General features: G+C 54.0%; 1 protein-coding gene across 2 annotated transcripts in view; it reads left to right on the top strand.

Annotated features, from left to right (window-relative positions):
* The window catches only part of ACO2 (aconitase 2), a 56,219-nt gene that overhangs the window by 34,700 nt on the left and 803 nt on the right, over nt 1-20,716 (top strand). For both annotated transcript variants that reach the window (XM_072843776.1, XM_072843775.1), the window contains exons 3-17: nt 3,835-4,093; nt 7,181-7,273; nt 10,551-10,709; nt 10,931-11,081; nt 12,291-12,395; nt 13,319-13,410; nt 14,423-14,528; nt 15,690-15,847; nt 16,053-16,126; nt 16,558-16,669; nt 17,953-18,075; nt 18,326-18,481; nt 19,302-19,493; nt 19,876-20,008; nt 20,516-20,637. In XM_072843776.1, the coding sequence (XP_072699877.1) occupies nt 3,835-4,093; nt 7,181-7,273; nt 10,551-10,709; nt 10,931-11,081; nt 12,291-12,395; nt 13,319-13,410; nt 14,423-14,528; nt 15,690-15,847; nt 16,053-16,126; nt 16,558-16,669; nt 17,953-18,075; nt 18,326-18,481; nt 19,302-19,493; nt 19,876-20,008; nt 20,516-20,637 (2,035 nt within the window). The remainder of the gene's footprint in view (nt 1-3,834; nt 4,094-7,180; nt 7,274-10,550; nt 10,710-10,930; nt 11,082-12,290; nt 12,396-13,318; nt 13,411-14,422; nt 14,529-15,689; nt 15,848-16,052; nt 16,127-16,557; nt 16,670-17,952; nt 18,076-18,325; nt 18,482-19,301; nt 19,494-19,875; nt 20,009-20,515; nt 20,638-20,716) is intronic.

Genomic DNA, 20,716 nt, shown 5'->3' with positions numbered 1-20,716 from the left:
AAGCAGCATTGCCCCCCGGCTTTTGAACAACTATAGAGAGGACTGGGTGCTTGCCCACCAGGTGACCGTGACCCTGGGAGTGAGAGAGAATAAACATGAGTATGCCCATTTGAAGCCGAGGCTCGGGTGGAGAAGCAGCTTGTCCAAGGCTACACAGTGGGCAAGTGGTGGGACCTTAGCTCCCTGCTCTTGTCCAATGCTCTAGTCACCACCCCAAACTCCCTCTCCCCTGCCACTTGGTTTACTGGTATCCTCACTTGGGTTTTGAGGGGAGAGACTATCATAATCTGTATCTCCAGCAGCCTCCAGCCTGACATCGCCTAATTATAGTAAGAACTGAGTAATGTTCATCAAGGAGGGCTGTAAGAGTAGTAGCTGCCTGAGTGTCCAGTTTGTTCTAGGTACTTCACATGCATTTCTTTTCTTCTCAATAATCCCTAGAGGTTGTTATTATGTCTGCCTCCCTATTTTGCAGATAAGGAAATCGGGTGTCAGATTAGGGAAATACCCGGTCTGAGGTCATCTATCTATGGATTTTTTTTTTTTTTTTTTTAATTTATGATAGAGAGAGAGAGAGAGAGAGGCAGAGAGAGAAGCAGGCTCCATGCACCGGGAGCCCGATGTGGGATTCGATCCCGGGTCTCCAGGATCGCGCCCTGGGCCAAAGGCAGGCACTAAACCGCTGCGCCACCCAGGGATCCCTCATCTATCTGTTGAGTGGTTGGACCTAAACTCAAGCCAGGTCTGTCTGGTTCCATTGCTCCCCAGTGGTTGTTCTAGCATTCTTGTGGGTTTTGTCTAGGCTGCACATTAGAATCACCTTGGAAGCATTTATTCATCTATTTTTAAAATATTTAAGTTTTTTTTTTTTTAATTTATTTTTAGAGAGAGAGAGTGAGGGGAGAAGCCAAGAGGGAAAAATCTCAAGCAGATTCCGCTCTGAGCTGGGAGCCTGACCTGTGATTGGATCTCAAGACCCTGAGATCATGACCTGAGCCGAAACCGAGGGTCAGATACCTTATGGACTGAGCCACTCAGGCGCCCCTAAAAGATTTTATTTTAAAGTAATCTCTCCACCCAGCATGGGGCTTGTGCTCACAACCCAGAGATCAAGAGTCACATGCTCCACCAATTGAGCCAGCCAGGTGCCCCACCTCGGAAACTTTTAAAACTACCAGCACCTGGGCCCCAATTCTGATTCAGTTGGTGTAGGCCTTACTCCTCAAAGTGTGGTCTGTGAGTCAGCAGCACCACCACCCTGGGAGCCTGTTAGAAGTGAGACTGTTCAAAACAAAGATTAGTGGATGAAAATGTAAGAACGTTTCAGAAGGCCAGGGGATAGAGGCGCCTGTGTGGCTCAGTGGGGAGACCGCTTCTCTCTCCCTCTGACCCTCCCCATCACTTGTTCTGTCTGTCTCTCAAATAAATAAAATCTTTCTTTTTTAAAAAAGATTTTATTTATTTATTCATGAGAGACACAGAGAGGCAGAGAGAGAGGCAGAGACTGGAGAAGCAGGCTCCATGCAGGGAGCTCAGTGCAGGACTCGATCCTGAACTCCGGGATCAACCACTGAGCCACCGAGGCGTCCCTCAAATAAATAAAATCTTAAAAAAAAAAATAAATAAAAGCCAGTGGACTTCCAGAGGGACTCTTCCTCTACCCTGTGTTCGTGACAGAAGGGGCCCTTGTTCTGTTCTTGGGAAACTGAGTCTCTGTCACCCAGTAAAGTACAGGGACAGATGGACATGGGAGACCCATTTTGCTATCCCTAGTTGATCCTTAAGGAAATGTGGCAATGAACCCGGCCTTAGGCTTTTGTCATCGTCGGGCTTTTTTGTACAACTTCAGGCATTTGCTGTCAAGGTCTTTGGTTTTAAGGCCCATGTGCTATTTTTTGTCTCCCTTGGGGGCCAGAAAGAGGGGCTGTGCTCTGGGCAGTGAGTCACTGCCCATACGCCGGCGTTGGAGATGCTGCCACAAAAGGGGGCAGGCTGTACCTCAGGCCAGTGCTATTTTTATTTAAGGTTCTCATGACAGCAGAACTGTAGAGATTTTCAGAATTGCTGGTTGCTCTGCTGTTGCCCAGAGCCAGCTCCTTAGGCAACTCTTGCATTCGGGATTAGGTAACTGGGAGTGAGGACTGGAACCAGGCTATTGGAAGGAAGCTTCTCTGCTTTTCCAGCAGAGTCCTAGTGGTGACGGCACTAAGAATGAGAGTTGTAGGACACATCCCAGAGCCTGGGCCCTGTTCTGGTTTCCAGGTGTTAGAGGGACGGCAGTGGAAAGACATGGCCAGCTGAGCCACACTGCATGGCTGGCTCCTTGCGTCCTGGCTCTGCGTCTCACTATCTCACTAGCTTGTGACCCGGGGCGGGTTCCTTCAGCTCCCTATGCTTCAGTCTCCTCATCTGTGTCATGAGGATACGGTGACTTGCCTACAGTAGAGCTCTTAGAGCTGAGCTGAGCTAAAAGGACATGTTGTGAGCAGATGAATCTGTAGTGACAGAAGGCAGGGCACTGGTTGCTCCAGGGATGGGGGCAGGAGAGAGGGATGACAGAAGGGCACAGGAAAACTTTTGGGGCTGATGGATGCGTTCATTATCTTGATTGCAGTGGTAAGTTCACAGATGTATACATACATCAAGCCTGGCGGATTGTATACTTTAAATATGTGGTTTATGGCATGCCAATGACACCTCAGTAAAGCTGTTTAAAAACAAGTGCCATATAAGGGCCAGCTGTCTCTCATTACACTCCAAGTGCTGGACTTCAGAGATGGGGTGGGGAGCTCCCCGAGAAGAGCGAGCAGTGGCTTGTCTGGTTACACACTAGGTTTAGTAATAGGGTCAGGTCTAAACCCAGCACCTCTGACTCCTTAGTTTGATACTTTTTTTTCTTTCCTGGCTTGTTGGGTGTGAGTGAGCTGCACCCCTTCCCAGGAGGCCTCAGGTTGGGGAGGCAGAGTGTGAGGTCCAGCCAGGGCTGCTGTGGTGGCCATAGGGAGCCTCGAGGTGGGTAGTTGAGAGTTGACCTGTATCACCTGGGAGGTGGCTGGTGGGAGGCCACCTAAGGCCTGGTAGGGGCTGCACCTCCCCAGGAGCCGGGTTTAGACTGCCCCTTTGGCCGTGATGAGGAAGGAAAGGGTGGGACCTGCAGGGAGAGGGGTCAGAAAGAGGGGCTCAAGGAGATGACTGGGTTTCTATTCTTGGAGCTGATAGCCATGCCTATCTGAACAGGGTGAGAGCAAATGGGGCTAATGGGAAAGGCTTTAGCACAATAGTGTAAGCAGCAGAGGGTTGTGGGTGGCAGGTGGGGCATGCTGGGCAAGAGGCATGCTGGAGGGATCCTCTGCGTCTCACTGAGGCTGAGGGCACAGGGCAGGGGGCCGTGGACAGAGAGAATTTGAGGATCCAAAGCAAGACTCTCGCTGTGAGCTATTGAGCTATTGAGCTATTACCACCACTCTGCTGAGCCTCCCTTCCCTCTTGCTTATTTGTTTAAATAGCAAGGAGGATTAAATAGTGAGATGTATGTGTAATAGGTACCCCTCAGATAATAGCAATCAGCACGCTGGAAAAACAGATGGCCTTTATAAAAAAACAACCACCCCGCTCACCTCTTGTGGTGTTGTCACTTATTTTTCAGGTAATTTTAAAGCACCTAGTGAGTGCTGTGTGCTAGGAAGATTGTAGTGAGCAAGACTGATTTGTGCCCACCCTCATGGAATGCAGAGTCCCCTGTCCCTGCCCGCTGTCAGGGTTACGGTGGGACAGAGGGAGTGGCTGTGGGCAGGCAGGGGATTGTACAGCCAGCACTTCTCCCTCTTCCCCCAGATTGAATCGGCCTCTGACTCTCTCAGAGAAGATTGTATATGGACACCTGGATGACCCAGCCAAACAGGATATCGAGCGGGGCAAGACGTACCTGCGGCTGCGGCCGGACCGCGTGGCCATGCAGGATGCCACGGCCCAGATGGCCATGCTGCAGTTCATCAGCAGTGGGCTGCCCAAGGTGGCTGTGCCGTCCACCATCCACTGTGACCATCTGATCGAGGCGCAGCTCGGGGGTGAGAAAGACCTGCGCCGGGCCAAGGTGAGCTGAGGGTGGCATCGGGCGGCAGTGGAGGTGACATGGGATGAGAAGCAGGGTTCTTGAGCTAGGGTATCACCTCCTAGTTCTTATAGGCTCTTTGGTTTAGTCTTGTTTTGAACATTGTTGTTCTTTCCTAACTCAGAAAATACCATTTGCTTATGGTGAAGATGTTAGAAAATACAGAGAAAGCCTAAAAAAAACTCAAAAAACCAAAAACAAACAACCCCTACCCATCATCCTTAATCTTACCACATGAAAGGCAGTTTTTATGGTCATTTTTCTGTTCTGTTAGACGAAATGGTACAGATGTCTGGTTCTGATACATATTGGCGGCTGCTCTGGAAGGGGTAGCTTAGATTTCCCCTTCTGCCAGCATCACATGTGCACACACTCATGCTCTTGGCCAAGCCCCGAGGACCCGGCTGGGGAGGTGGCCAAGGCCCTGAGCAGGAGGTCCCACAGTGGCATAGGGACGTGATTAGGGCCAGCGCCCTGTCTTGAGTGCTCTCTCTTACTGATTGGCCTCCTCTGGGGCCTTTCTTTTGGGGGTTTGCTTAATGAGCTAGAAGGGCCTGTATGCCACAATGAGTCGTTCTTTCCCTTGAATTCCTCCCAGCCTGCCTTATGAAATAAAATTACTGCTTCTTCCCCCAGGCTCTGCTTGTGGTACCTTTGTGTGTGCCTGCTCTTGACCACAGCAGATCCCTGCCAGCTCTGGACCTCCACCCTTTCCATCCCCTGCAGTGGAAGTGGGCACCCCTGTCAGGGGGCCGTTGGCAAGAGCTGAATGCTGGCAGGGCTGCAATTGAAAGTGCTCCAGCTCCCAGGGTCAGCAGAGCTCACAGAGCCTCTCAGACCCATGGGAAACACAGCTTTCCCACTCGAGCCCTCTCTTCCCACCCTGGCCTAGCACTCTCTGTCCTGGTTGCCAGTAGCTCTTTTTCTATTCAGCTGAAAGAGCCCCAGCCTGCTGGCCAGAGGTTTCCATGTTAGCAGCAGTGGAAGTGGTCATGTTACAGGGGCTCCTGTGGTGCTGGGAGCTGGGCATGGCCAGGAGCAGGGTCCTGTCCACCCCTGGGAATGACTGCCTGCTGTGGGGCCACCGCTTTCAGGGTCTGGCTCTCCCTTTACTTTATGGATTCAGAATCTACTTCTGGAGATGAGATTCACAGAATCATAAGATTTCAGTGTTGTTGAACACTAATTACATGCTAGACACTGTGCTAGATGCTGGGGATTCAGTGTGAACAAGGCAGGGGGGCCCTGCCTTCATGCATCTCAGAACCTAGTAAGGAGACAGACACTAAACCATCCCACAAACAGACAATTGCCAGTTCGTATATATCTTATGAAAGGAAGACGTAGGACTCTGTGAATATAAGGATATAAGAAAGAAGCCTAATTTAGGCTCTGGGGAGAAGGGACAGATTCTTGATGAGACCTGTAAGCTGAAACTGGGACAGATAAGCTGATATTAACTAGAGGAAGAATATTCTAGACAGAACAGTGTATATAAAGACCCCAAGGCAGGAAGCAATTTGATGCATTTGTGGAGTTGAAAGGGGGCCTGTGGCAGGGAGGGTGGGATGAGGGGGGCAAGGACAGGCACAGGCAGGCCCTGAGGGCCATGGGCACCATCCTAGGAGTCCTGAAGGGTTCAAGCAGAGGAGGGTTATGGTCAGATTTACATATATTTGTAGAGTCCCTGTGGTTGGGAACCAGAGAGGCAGAGTGACCTGTCCAGAGTCACACAGCCAGAGAAGGCTCTAGGCTGAGTTCAGGCCAAGACTGGCACTCTGTTCTGTCCCCCTCCACCACCACCACCACTTGTACAGACATGAGAACACACACCCAGGCACACAACCACTGCCTCCTGCCCTTGGTGCCAATGTTATAAGTGACTGATTTGAATGAAAAGGCAGTCTTATTAATTATTAATTGGAGAGAGACTGCTCTGGGGGCCCAAGTTTTTTATGTACTATTTTTTTGCCTGGGGGAACCATGTGGGCTTCAGAAGGACCCATGGTTGGTCTGGAATTTAAATGAAGGAGACAGCGTGGTCTTGAGGGTGTTTTATTGAGGGCCCAGGAAGCTGACAGTGAGTCCCTCTGCCTTGGAGTGTGGATCTCCCGTGCCCAGAGGCCAGCAGGTCTCACTGCCTGCTTCTTCCTTTGGGACCCTGTGCTGTCTGCCCTGGTCCCATTCCTTTTGTCTCTGGAGTCAGGGAAATCTGCATTTTATAGCATGGTCCATTTGACAATCTTTCATTTGAGGCCCATCAAACGTTTTACCAAGCGTTGAGCACCTCGAGCGTCCAGCCACTGGTGTTCTGAGCTGTCCTCTTCATTATAAGGGAAGTAGCTATTTTATATTAGAATGTAGCTCTCGAGTTATATGGCTGCAAGGCCTGGTTTCAAACCCTGGGATTTAATTCTGGGATCTCCAGCAAGTTATTTCACCTTTGAGCCTCTGTTTTTGCATCTGCAAAATGGCCTTGATGACAATGCCTTTCCTCTTTCGTGGGATGGGTTGTGAGGATGCTTAGTGCAGTGAGCATTCAATAAATGTCAGCCCGGGTGACTGACATTGCCTCACTTGAGGCATCCGAAACTTGGGCGGAAAGATAGCACCCTGCATGAGCTACAGTCGGACTGGAGCGCCCACTTGGTGTCACTGCTTCCCTTTGACCCCTTCCCCCAACACCATGCCCCAGTCAAGACGGTCCTGTGGTGGTGTGCCCTTTGCTGCTGGCCTTGGCTGAGGACTTGAGTGCCAGAGATGATGTAGCCGAGTTCCTTCTACAAATAAGGAAACTGATCAGGGTAGGGAAGGGACTTGTTCCAGACCCATTCCCTGGCCAGGTGTCCCAGAACTGAGGCTCTCTGCTCCTTTGCCTTTCTCCCTAGGCCAGCCAGCTGAGACTGGGCCAATGTCCAAGCCCTTTTAGAATTATTTATAGAAGGCCTCCAGGAGAGTACCTGTCTTCACAGCCCCAGCATTTTCAGAGTCCTAGGGGTGGGCTGAGCAAGGGTCATCCCAGATGCAAACTGTATTACTAATGCTCTGGTTATTGATTTATCTCGATAGGACATAAACCAGGAAGTGTATAATTTCCTGGCAACCGCAGGTGCCAAGTATGGTGTGGGCTTCTGGAGGCCCGGCTCTGGAATCATTCACCAGGTAAAGCAGGGTTTGGCTTGCCTTTCTGGGGGAAGGGCCCTTAGGGAACCAGAGAGCATCTCCTGGCCTGCAGGAGCAGAAGGCCAGAGACTCAGGAGCGTGGAGGGGGGTTGTATTATTTTTTGTCTTTTTTCCACGAGTGTTCATATTACATGGATAGCTAACAGTTGATGGACACGTTCTGTGTGCCGGACACTCGACAGATAATAACTTACTCTTGTTCACCACAACTCTGTGAGGTAGGTGGTTTTATCACAAAGAAGTTAATGCACTTGCCTGTGGACAACTGGCTGACAGTGGAGGCAGGATCTGCAGCCAGGAGTCTGGCTCCAGAGCCAATGCTCTGCACCGTGTGCTGCTGGCGTGCCTCCCATCATACCAGGGAACTTTCCCTCGGAGCGGAGTGCCCCTCGGGGTCTTCTTGGCCCCTTCTGGCCCTTATTCTGTAGGATGGAGGGACCTTAGGTCATACTTTCTCCCGGGGCTTCCAAAGGCTGGATTTTCTTTTGATGGGCAATTTTGTCTCTGTACGTACATGTGTTTCTAGGGAGACAGGTGCTTAGTTTTCATCCAAGGTGGCTGATTTGTGGAGGGTGCACTGGTTCGTGTGTCCATTTGCCATCCGCCCTGTGTAAGACCTGCCTCTTTGCACCTTTACAAGGTGACCCTCCTCCCCATCTCCATCCCGGGCCTCCTTCAAGACAAGCTGAGTCAGGCTGTAATCTGACCCTGCATGGACTCCAGCACTGCCCCGCTCCGAAACCAGAGCCCACGGATCACTGCTCTGCCCTTTCAAGCTGTTGCCCTTGCCAGGAAGGGACTGCCTGAGAACGGCAGGGCACATCCATCAGCAGGGTGTAGAAAGCCTCTCAGCAGCAGGGCTAGGCAGTCAGGTAGATCCAACTTTGGACTTTGATCGTGAAGGGCACCCCAATCCCAATGTCCCCCTTTCTACCCCATTACAAGCCCTTTGGAAACTCCTGGACCACAGTTTAGGGCTATGAGTGATGGCAGCTCACAGCTGCCCCTGGCCACCAGCTAAGTGTACATACAGCCTGATATATTTTGTTCCTTATTTTATTTATTATTTTAAGATTTTTGCAATTTTTTAATTTTTAATTTTAGTATTAAAAGGTCTTATTTAAAAAAAAAAAAGGTCTTATTTATTTATCTTAGAGACAGAGAAGCATGGGGTGGGGGTGAGGGGGCGGAAGAAGAGTCTCAATCAGACTTCACACAGTGTGGAGCCCAATGCGGGGCTCGATCCCAGGATCCTGAGATCATGACCTGAGCTGAAGACAGACACATAGCTGACTGAGCCATCCAGGCACCCCTATTTTTTCCTTTAAGAAGAAAATTCTCATGAAGCATGTGATCTCACAGCTTTGATTTTCTTTCCTCCTTGATGTCAGACCGTCAGCAGCTTTCACCCACCACGTCCAAACCAAACCTTAACCCCTTTCGCTCAGGCCTGGCATATCCTTCCTCCTCCACACTTCTGCCCTTTGATTACCTCCGTAAAGCCCCCCGGCCCTCCCTCTTGCCCGTATTAGAGCCCTCGTGTGTGATCCTCTGGGGACCCCTTCACATTATGACCCCAGTATGTGCCAGTGCTTCAGTAGACCATGTGCACTGGGGACAGAGACCACACTTGGTTTGTTCCTCTCTAGCTCTGGGCCTGGGACCAGGAAGGTACAGAATAAGTCGTCCCTGTACATGTGTTGTGTGAACTTCTCCTCCCCTCCCCGTCCACACCCAGCTGACCCGCGGAGGTCACTGCCATAGCCAGCGTCATTGTGACACTTGCGGTCCTCGGGTCTGCACTAACCCTTCCTTTTGGACATGAACCATATTCGTGGTCCCCACTGTGTAGACCACACTGAATTCTGTGTGTTTGGTCTTCATGGATCAGACTTCAGAACCGTGAGGAGCTTACATTAACTAGCTTTACATTTTTGTTTGTGGCTGGGGCAAGGAGGCCAGAGAAATGAGACAGTTGAGCAGTGTCCCGTCTTAACCGTTGTCTGTCCAGGATTTCCTCTCTGGTAGCCTTTTCTCCCAGCCTCCTTCCCCAGCTTCCTCCTGGGGAAGGAACCAGCCCTCCTAACTGCCCACACTCCTGAAGGGCAAGACCCCTTGCACCTTGCTGCATCTGCTGGGAGACGTGTAGCCCAGGACTGGGGCCTGGGGTTTCTGTAACATTCCATGGAGCCTGCCCACCATTTAGTCAGGCTCCCACCATCATGGAGCCTTTCACGTCTCTGACCTTCTTTGCCCTTCCCAACATCTGAGCGTGTGCTACAAAATAAATAGAAATATTGCCTCTCCCAGACACTTTTATAGCATAATACACATGATCTCATTGAATTTTCACTGTGAGCAGCACTGGCTACTTCTGTCAATGAAGAAGCAGGCCTGGAAGGTGAAGTGGCTTGCTGGAGGTCCCCACCTGCTAGCAGGCAGTAGGGCTGGGGCTCAGACCCAGGGCCTCTTGGCCAGGGCTTTTCTGGTAACATCCTGCAGCCTCAGGCACCTGAAGGGAGGGGCAGGGCTGCACTGAGGTAGCTGTACCTCCGGAATCAAGTGTTTTGGGGAAATGCTCACTTCCAGCGCCTTCCCGAGCTGGGAAGGAGGCCCACGATGAAGGAGCCACCATCAAACAGGAAAGGGGAGGAGGAGGCAAGGTACCATCCACGTGAGTAAGTCCCTTCAGTTCTCAGAGCCACTTCCAGGCCTCTGGGCTTGGGGAAGCATTGTCTGCACTTCCTTTCAGGTCAGCAACAGAAGAGCTCATGGCCTGTGCTCCTGTCGGGTCCCCAGTGCTTCCTTATGGACCCTGGAGCCAGGTCCTGAAGGAACCATCCCCCTTGAGAACCCCAGTTAGGCATGTCCCATGCCCTAGGCAGTTGGCCACATGGGGTGGGGAGCATCGTCAGGAGCACCTGTTGGCAGCCACACTTGTCACAGGACATGTTCCTGTATCCCTGCTTGTCTGGTTCTCACCATGACTCAGTCAAGGTGGTGCGGGTGGTTCTTAGTACCCGCCGCACACAGACACTGGGACCCTGGAGGCACCTGCAAGCCCACCTCAGACAGTCTGGGACTGTTGGGGCTGGTCAGAAGCCCGGGCTCCATCTCCTCCTGCCACACTTTCGAGGCCCTGGCCTGGAGGGGTGCCTGGGAATGGTCCAGGGAGCAGTTTTGCTGACCCCCTTTGGTCCCTATCTCCATTCTCTGACAAAGGCTTTTAGGCTGAAGATCTTGGGTTCTTTTTCAGATCATTCTGGAAAACTATGCATACCCTGGGGTTCTTTTGATTGGCACTGATTCCCACACCCCCAATGGTGGTGGCCTCGGGGGCATCTGCATTGGAGTCGGAGGTGCTGATGCAGTGGACGTCATGGCCGGGATTCCCTGGGAGCTGAAGTGCCCCAAGGTGAAGAAGTAGGGAAGGGCTCTTTCAGGGGTGGCTGCAGAGAGGTGGTCGGTGGGGAGGCATAGGAGCCTGTGAGACCCCGAGGGATGAGGGAATATTTTAGACTCCGGTCTCTCTGAGAGACAGGCAGGGATGGGAATCCCAGCATCCAGACCCTTTGGCCTCCTGGCTGGGGCATGGCCCGTGGCACCTATAATTGCTGTCTTATTCCACCTGTTCAGGTGATTGGTGTGAAGCTGACGGGCTCACTCTCCGGCTGGACGTCCCCCAAAGACGTGATCCTAAAGGTGGCGGGCATCCTCACAGTGAAAGGTGGCACAGGTGCCATCGTGGAGTACCACGGGCCTGGTGTTGACTCCATCTCCTGCACTGGTGAGGAGGGCGGCCGTGTGACATGGGGCCAGTAGTTAAGCCATGGAAGCAGTGAATGGCCTTCCCCTGAGAATCCATCCAGTGGGGACCTAGAGGGAGGGGGGAGATTATCTAGTCTCATTCAACAGAGGAAGAGATGGTGGCCTCCTCTGGGAGGGCAGGTACCTTCTCTGTGGCCATGCAGAGTTAGAGGCTGTGCCAACTTCAGCTGCCCTACCTAGCACTGGGCTCCCTTGGGTGATCCAGAAAGGGAATCCCAGAGAGGACAGAGGTGGTGGTGGGAATGGGGAGTCAAGAGCCAGGGCTTCATTCACAAAGCAGTCCCATTTCCACATCTTCCTGGAACCTCACTCATCTCCCCTTGAATTAGACTTACTACCTAGTAGGCTCCAAGACCAAGTAGGAGCCAGTCCCTTCTACTCATCACTCCGGGTGACCTGGCTTCAGTGCCTCGCCCTCAGGAGTGCAGGGAGACTTGGAACAAGCCTTAGACTTCCACAGGTGGCTGCCTCAGCTCCACAGCAGCCCCACAGGGCTCCTGTTCAGCTGGCCCTCGTACCCCTCCAGAGATGGGGGCTCAGTCTTACGGGCAGCCCTTACTGCCATTTGGAAATTGATAACAATCCTAGTCCCATGTCTCAGCAACCCTATGAGACTAGTATATCCCAGTACAATCAGGATGTCTGTAAGCCTCACACTTCTGTGTGGGGTTCTGTGGTCCAGACAGTGGACGTCCTTCCAGTTTACTGCTGGAAAACCTGAGACCCAGAAACATTTCCCCATAGCACCGTGGTGTGGCTGAAAGGAGGGCAGGCCTGGACACCAGGCGGGTGGACTTAGACCTGAAAGGCAGCACCTGCATTTGCTTTATGGCATGGACCTTGGACCTCTGAGCCAGTTCACTCACCTGCAGATGGCCACAGTAACAGCTGGGCAGCCTGGCCAGGCCAGCCTTCAGTATGTGGTGACCATCTGGTCTGCCGGGCAGGACAGCTAGGCCAGGACTGAACCTGGCTGGGAGGGGCTGAACCTTGTGTTCTCCTGTCAACTGGCCCTGGGACGAGTTTGCCGGCTGCCACTAGATGGCCATGTGACAGAGGGAAGGAATGACACCAGCTCCCTGGGGTGAAGATGTATAGGCATCCAAAGTGGGGGTGGGGGGATAGAACCCATGCCCAGCTGCTCCACCCGCCTTACGTTTCTCTACAGGCATGGCGACAATCTGCAACATGGGCGCGGAAATCGGGGCCACCACTTCCGTGTTCCCCTACAACCACAGGATGAAGAAGTACCTGAGCAAGACTGGCCGGGAGGGTGAGCCGGCAGGGCCAGGGTTGGAGAGCAGAACAGTCGTGTTGCATGGAGACCCTGGAGCTAAAGCTTTCCCTTCAGGGCAGGGGTCTTTAATCTTGTGTTTCCAGACTGGCTTCCGAGGCCCTGAGAAGCCCCCAAAGGGGTATGGGAGGTTGTGTGTGCATTCTTGTTTCTGAGTAGGGTGTCTGTGGCTGCAACAGCTTCTCGAAGGGCCTGGCTGACATTTAAGCTTGAGATACCCCTGCCTCGGGATTGGAATTTAGTTCCGCCCGAAAGGATAGCAAGCCCAGGGTGCCCCCTACAGGAAGCTCTGGAAATGACACGGTTCATGATTCCTGCCCAGTAGGAGGAAAACATTTGGAACCAGAACCACTTTCCCAGCCTCCCCCACAATTTCCCTGAGATTCTAGCTTGGCTTCTTTGAAGCTCTTTGAGGAAGAAATAGGGCCTGTGGGAGGGATCGTTGGAGCCTCCGAAGGGAAGTGAACAAAGGTCGTTGGTGGAACCAGAAGCCAGGGTCAAGGCGGGAGGTTGTCTGGTTGCTTCCGAGCGCTGCCTACCTGGCAGTCCGGTCCTTCTCTTGCGTTATCAAGTACCTTCTTCAAAATTCAGTGCTTTTCATCTCCAGGAAGCCTTCCCTGACTTTGAACCTCGCTTGTTGCTTCTATGACCACATGTTCCTGTGTCTCTCTTGTATCATATTGTTAATTCCAGCTCATCATAGCTCCTTCATTAGATTGTGTGCTCCTTGAGGGCAGGGACTGTCCTGTGCTGTTTTTATTGTTGCTTTGTTTGCTCAGTGCCCATGGCCCAGTTTAACAGGTGCCAGGGAACTGGCTTAAATGGATGGGTAGGTGGGTCATTTGGTCTTGCGACCAGTTTCTCTCCCCCATACTTTAATCTCCCTCCCTCATTGGTTTCAGAAATTGCCAAACTAGCTGATGAATATAAGGATCACTTGGTACCTGACCCTGGCTGCCATTATGACCAACTGATTGAAATTAACCTCAATGAGGTAAGGGGAGGCAGTGGGGTCCTGGGAATTTCTGTGGTGCAGCGCTGAGGCCCCATCTGGGATCTCCTATTGGGCCCTGCCTGCACACCCAGCAGGGTATGTGGGCCTTTGGTTCCCCAGTGCCCCTGCAAACTGCTGCCCAAATCAGACTGCAGCCAGATGGGGGAGGCAGCAGGAGAGGCGGCTGGTGATTCAGAAACTGGCTCCGTTTGCCTCCACTTCAGCCTTAGCAGAAGCCAAGATTTTGCCCTGGAATTTGCTTTGTTGTCACAGTTCAGAGGTCAAGGCCCAGGGTTCCCAGGCCTGGGCAGGGTTTGGCACCCTGAGACCTACAGAGCAGAGTGAGCATCTGGAAGGCCAGAGGAAAGACAGGCTGGCTGGAGGACTGGAAGCAGCTGAGTAGACAATTGAAGGTTTAGGCCCAGAAGCAGTCTTCATGAGTTCAAATCCTAATTCCCGACCCTGCCACTTGAGCCTATGACCTTGAACAAGTTATTCAACCTTTGTGGCCTCACTTTCTCGTGTGTAAAATCTCAGGCGGCCGTGGGACTTGAATGCGTAGTAATAATTGGGCACATGTATCGAGAGCTGTGTGCAAGCGCTTTGCTAAATGTTTTGCATTTAGTGGTAAGTGTCATGACAGAGAAAGCACCTGGCTTTAAGTCCGTTTTTCTCATGAGATTACAGAGCATCTCAGTGTAGGAGACAGTAGATTTGTGACACTGACATCCTTCATTCATTCTGTGCCTTTGCCATCTCCTACCCCGTGACCTTGAGTGACCTAGAGCAAGGCACGCCATCTCCATCATCTGCACGATGGAGATAATACGAGCCTCGCAGGGACCCAGAGCTGGCGCACATACAGAACCCAGTGCTCAGGTGTTTCCTGGGTTTGAGCTAGAAGTCTGCCTCCTGGGTCCTGGACCTGGGTGAGTAGGAGCCAGGCAGCGTCTGAAGTAGTCTCAGGTTTCCACACTCGACGATTTGTTCTCTCCCCTTTCTATTTCTTCAGCTGAAGCCTCACATTAACGGGCCCTTCACCCCTGACCTGGCTCACCCTGTGGCAGAAGTAGGCACTGTGGCAGAGAAGGAAGGATGGCCTCTGGACATCCGAGTGGGTGAGTACCTTCCACCCTGTCGATTTAACAGGCCACAGGGCCAGGGGGCCTGCCTGCGCTCAGCTCACTCTGGGGCATTTTCTGAAATTGTTTATATCTTCTATATGGGTTTTTAAAAAAATTACCTTTTCTTGGTAAAAAGAAAAAAAAATACGTGCTTATCGTAGAGAATATTCACAAACAAATGAATTTTAAGAACTCCTAATCTGAACCCTCAACCAGAAGCCAGCTCTAGGAGCTGCCGCAGGTGTACTCTTCCTGCGTGTCTGTGCATACAGACGTGTGTATATTTTTGTTTTACAATCATTTCATCATCCCAGCGCCGCTCCCTGATTTCCGTTTACATGCTTTACACGTACAGACACACTGGCATGTCGATATGACCTGATTGGCACCTGCTCTTGTCACAGTACAGTGTGACTAGAACACGGACCATGAAGCCAGGTGGCCTCTGAATCTGGCTCTGGTACCGCATAGCTGGGTGACCCTGAGCAAGTTAATTCACCTACCTGTGCCATGGTTCCTTGTCTGGAAGATGAGGGTGAGGTCGTATTTACCTGTAACTGTTGGGAAGGGTGGCGAGTTAACATGTGCAAAGAATTTTCTGCTGAGTGTCTGGCATAAAACAAGTGCCATGTAATGTGTTCACTCTTAGCAGTTAAAGTAAATTTAAAAAAATATTGGTGGTTTAATTTGAAGTAAATGGCTGAACTGATGAGTGAGACTGTCTTGAGGTTCTATAAACAATATGATGTCATCCAGTCGACTTTTTCAATAACTGTCATAGGCTTTTAAAAAAGAATTCTTTGTTCCCCCCAATTATAAAGCAATCAAAACTGAGAATACTCAGAAGTATGAAAGAAGGGACTTACTATGTCCTCACGGCCCTGATCCAGCCATGGTGACTGTTAGTGTTCTAGAGGGAGCCCTCTGACTCCATGTCCGTGTCGTTTCACTGGCCACACCGTCTTCCCTTGAATGGCTGGGCCACGGAACAGCCTGTCCTGTATTGTTAGACGGTTGGATCACTTCCAGCAGGTCTCCGCTAAGAACAGCCCCAGGCCTGGCACAGCTGGTGAACTCTTGACCAGGTCTGGATAGTTGAGGTCGGGTGGAGACCTCTGCTCCTGACCCCTGGCCCCACCACCCACAATGCACCAGGTCTGATCGGCAGCTGCACCAACTCCAGCTACGAGGACATGGGGCGCTCGGCAGCCGTGGCCAAGCAGGCGCTGGCTCATGGACTGAAGTGCAAGTCCCAATTCACCATCACACCGGGCTCTGAGCAGATCCGGGCCACCATCGAGCGGGATGGCTACGTGAGTTCCCACACGCCCTGCCCCCAGTTCCCCCTCCTGACTGCTGAGCAACGTGGCTTCCGGCAGGACAAGCCACAGCCTTGTCAGCCGGGTACCCCACAGCAGCCTCAGGGATCCAGGACAGCTCATCACCACTCAGGCTCCTGACCGACCCTGTCCTGTCAGACGCCAGCCTGCCGCTGACCTGCCCGTCTTCTCTCCGCAGGCACAGGTCCTAAGGGAAGTGGGTGGTGTCGTCCTGGCCAATGCCTGTGGCCCCTGCATTGGCCAGTGGGACAGGTGAGAGGCACACCTTTGATAGGTACAGAGCCCCAGACATTGAGGGGAAGCGTTCGTGGGGTGGAGGGAAGAGACTTGGCCCACCCAGGCCTCTAGCCTCAGGGGTTGCTGCCCACTAGACTTCTCTAGGAATGCCTGGAAGAGGAAGAGCCCCGCAGCCTGAGCGCCCACCTGGCTGAGTCACATGCAGCCAGGGGCTCTAATGAGCCCCCTAAACGGAGGCAGTGGCCCCGAGTCAGGAAACTCGGGCCCTGGTCTCGGCTCTACCTTCCTTACGTGTGGTCCAGGCAAAGCTCTGGGACCTCCCGGGCTCCCTCCTGCGTGAGGCCTGGGAGGCGGCAGCCACTTCAGGCTCTTTCCAATCCCCCCCACCAGGAAGGGCCTGGTGACAAGGACAGACATGCTTAACCCTGTCTCCTCTGACCTGGCAGAAAGGACACCAAGAAGGGGGAGAAGAACACAATCGTCACCTCCTACAACAGGAACTTCACAGGCCGCAATGATGCGAACCCTGAGACCCACGCCTTCGTTACATCCCCAGAGGTGAGACTACCCAGCCCGGCGGTGGCCTGGGGCTGCCTCTGGGGCCCTGCCCCTGGCTGGTCAGGGTGCTGCGAGGGGGAACAGAGGCTGGGGCAGGGCGTCTGACCCCACAGGGCTGCTGAGGGAGTGTTGGCATCGCAGAGCAAGGGATTGTCGGGGTGCAAACAGAGAGCCACAGGCCTCAAGTGTCCCCTCCTCGGTGCTCCCTGCCTGGCCCCTCCCGGCCCAGCAGTTATGGTCACGAGCAGGAGCTTGAAATCACTGCCTAGGAGAAATGGCAGCCCTGGCTCTACCCAGTCCTGTGGGCTCGGCCAAGTCCCCCTCCTCTGTGCCCCCGGATCCTGGCAGGATTACATGAGGGGAGCTCCACAGCATCTGTCTTCAGCCTGGGTCATGATCTTGGGGTCCTGGGATCAGGCCTCGCGTCAGGCTCCCTGCTAAGTGAGGAGTCTGTTTCTTCCTCTGCATGCACTCATTTTGCTCTCTCCCTCAAATAAATAAACCTAAAAAAACGTTTTTTTAAAAAAAAGGACTACAGGGATCCCTGGGTGGCGCAGCGGTTTGGCGCCTGCCTTTGGCCCAGGGCGCGATCCTGGAGACCTGGGATCGAATCCCACATCAGGCTCCCGGTGCATGGAGCCTGCTTCTCCCTCTGCCTGTGTCTCTGCCTCTCTCTCTCTCTCTCTCTGTGACTATCATAAATAAATTTAAAAAAAAAATTTAAAAAATAAAGTTTAAAAGAAAAAAAAAAAAAAAGGACTACAGAGCAAGTAGCGGAAGTGCTTTGCATGGTCTAGGCCAGGAAGGCAGCCTCTTAGGAACAATGACCGAGCTACGTGCTCCGGCGCTTAGACCATTGTCAGCACAGGGCAGTCTTTTTATTCTTTCTTTAAAACATTTTAAAGTAATCTCTACACAAATGCAGGGCTCGAACTGACAACCCCAAGGTAGTTACACACTCTACTGCTAAGCTAGCCAGACGCCCTGTTCCTGACTTTAAGCGAGTGCTCCAGAAATTCCTTGGTTCGCTAAAGATGAGTGAAGAGGTGGCACCTTCCACGTCTTCAGCTGCCCGTTTTAGGAACATTTTTGTCACAGCAGCGTTTGTGTGCCGGGGCCCCAGCACATGCCCGTGAGGGGAGGAGACTGCCCTGAGGAGGGCACTGAGGTCCAGCCCAGTGGCCTGCACCCCCAGAGACCTCCTTGCAGCTTTGGGCTCCCGCTAGGGTCGGGGGTGGGAGTGGTGTCTGGTGCTGACCAGCAGCGGGCCGCCTCCGTTCCAGATTGTCACAGCCCTGGCCATCGCAGGCACCCTCAAGTTCAACCCAGAGACTGACTTCCTGACAGGCAAGGATGGCAAGAAATTCAAGCTGGAGGCTCCGGATGCAGATGAGCTTCCCCGAGCGGTGAGCAGGCGCTGCCACCCTGTGCCGTTGGCCGCTGTGGGCCTGCCTCGGCCTGGGTGTCTCGGGCCCCGCGGGTTGCCCTGTGGCTAAGACTCTCCTGTCCCTCCTGGGCAGGCAGGACAGCACCTGTGGTGAGAATGGGGCAGCTGGGTGGGGGTGGGGGCGATGTGTGTGGTCCTCCTCCTACAAGAGCCTGTCTGTGTGGGGGCTGCGGGCTCGGCACCCAGCGTGTCCCCATCTCCTCCTGCAGGAGTTTGACCCCGGGCAGGATACCTACCAGCACCCTCCCAAGGACAGCAGCGGGCAGCGAGTAGACGTGAGCCCCACCAGCCAACGCCTGCAGCTCCTGGAGCCTTTTGACAAGTGGGATGGCAAAGACCTGGAGGACCTGCAAATCCTCATCAAGGTCAGTGACGGGGGACGGGGCAGTGGTGACAGCCCCAGCCTCTGGGCCCTGCCCTCAGCAGGAAGGGCCGGAGGCGCCCGGGCGTCCCCGGCCCAGCGTCCCCTCCTCCTCCGCCCTGTGCCAGTCTGAGCTGGATCTGGCCAGCTGTGTCCGGGGCTCTCAGCCAGCGGCTGCAGCTGCTCAGGGCCACCTCCAGCGGCCACGGGCAGAGGACGCAGCACAAGCAGGGCAGGCAGGGCACGCGTGACCCAGCACGGCAGGTCTCCATGCCTCTGGCTTGGCCACACAGGCTCCAGAAGCCCCTGGGTCCTCTGTTCCCACAGTAGGGCACCAGTTGGTCTGGCCTGTGTTTGGGAGCCAGGCAGACACAGCCTTTGTGGTGTGGCCAGGGGTCTGAGACCCATGTCAGACATGAAGTTATGCTGTTTACAGAGTCTCCTGGTGGTGACAAGGCAGCACTAAGCCCATAGGATAAACCCGGTCACCAGTCAGGACCGGGACACATCCTTGGGCTTGTGTCCAGCACGAGGTCTCTAGCAGGCCTTCCAGCCTCGGCATCACTGCCTGGGGGCCTCGGTCTGCAGGGGTGGGCCGCAGTCCTGCCCGTGCAGCCTCTGCTGCCTGGGAGCGACCCGTCCTGGACAACTCCTCACTGAGCAGCCCAGGGCCTCTTGAGGGGCGGGGGGACAATCCTGCCCGAGCCTTGTGGTCATTGTGGCTGCACCAGGGCTGCGACTGTGTCCAGAGCCTCTAGAGGGCTTCTCCCGTCATCTCCCCCACGCCATTCCCTGACCCCCGTCCTCTCGCCTCACCACCCAAGGTCAAAGGGAAGTGTACCACTGACCACATCTCAGCCGCCGGCCCCTGGCTCAAGTTCCGTGGGCATCTGGACAACATCTCCAATAACCTGCTCATCGGTGCCATCAACATCGAAAATGGCAAGGCCAACTCCGTGCGCAATGCTGTCACCCAGGAGTTTGGTCCTGTCCCTGACACTGCCCGCTACTATAAGGTGGGTCCCATCGGTGGGGCCGGGGTGCAGGTGCAGGGAAGGGGTGCTCCCTACCCAGGAGCCTACACCAATAGCTCTGCAGTTGGAGGATGCCCTGGTGCCACGGGAGTGGGGGGGGCAGTCCTGTGTCCCCCTCACCATCTACCCCTGCCCTGCGCTCTGCTCCCCTACTGGGCCTTCCTCCAGAGCCTGCCTTTGTCCTGAGCACTGGGGCGGGTAGACCGCACCTCCCCACGCCCCTTGCAGACAGGGACTGAATCTGATCACCTCTGATTTCACCAGCCCTGGGGCAGCAGGTGACCTGTGATGCCCCGGAAGCCCCAGGGAAGGCAGGCAGGGGCCCTGTGTCCCCTCCCTCATACCCTTCCCACTTGCCTGACAGAAACACGGCATCCGGTGGGTGGTGATCGGAGATGAGAACTATGGTGAGGGCTCGAGCCGGGAGCATGCTGCGCTGGAGCCGCGCCACCTCGGGGGCCGGGCCATCATCACCAAGAGCTTTGCCAGGATCCACGGTAAGGTGGAGCCCAGGTCCCACCACCTCCGCTTCCCCTCACCGGCAGCCCAGGCACCCAGCCTGCTGGTGACGGACTCCGGTCTGGAGCCCCACGCCTGCTTTCCACCAGTCTCTGCCACTCCTGAGTAGCATTGGGTCCGAGGCCCACAGCTTCCCAAGATGGGAACTGGCTTCCTAACTTGCATACCCAAGCAGTTGAAATCCAGGGCACGTGGTCAGAGGATTTTTCTGATCATGAATGTCCAGAAAGCCATTGGGTCCACAGAGACCCAAACCGGCAGGCCTGCAGAGGGCTCTAGGCCAAAGGCACCCCGTCATCGGGAGTGTAGCCAACCCGGTCCTGACGGCTCTGCTCAGTTGTCTCCAGGTGCAGGGCCAGGGTGCCTCTCCTAGAGCCCTACCTGGGCTTAGAAAAGGAAGCGCTCTAGGCTGGTGAGGTTCCTGCGTGGAGAAGGGAGGGACTGGCCCTGCCCTCTGTGGACTCCGTGTGCCCTCTGCCTTCCAGAAACCAACTTGAAGAAGCAGGGCTTGCTGCCCCTCACCTTTGCTGACCCAGCCGACTACAATAAGATTCATCCCGTGGACAAGTTGACCATCCAGGGCCTGAAAGACTTTGCTCCCGGCAAGGTCAGGGGGGTGGGGAAGGAGGGTGGGCCGAGGACAGCCACTTTGCTTCTTCCCCTTACACCCACTTCTGGCCCTGCAT

The sequence above is a fragment of the Canis lupus genome, chromosome 11, assembly GCF_048164855.1.
Source record: "Canis lupus baileyi chromosome 11, mCanLup2.hap1, whole genome shotgun sequence".
NCBI classification, from domain to species: Eukaryota; Metazoa; Chordata; class Mammalia; order Carnivora; family Canidae; genus Canis; species Canis lupus.
This window is presented reverse-complemented; position numbering and strand designations above follow the sequence as displayed.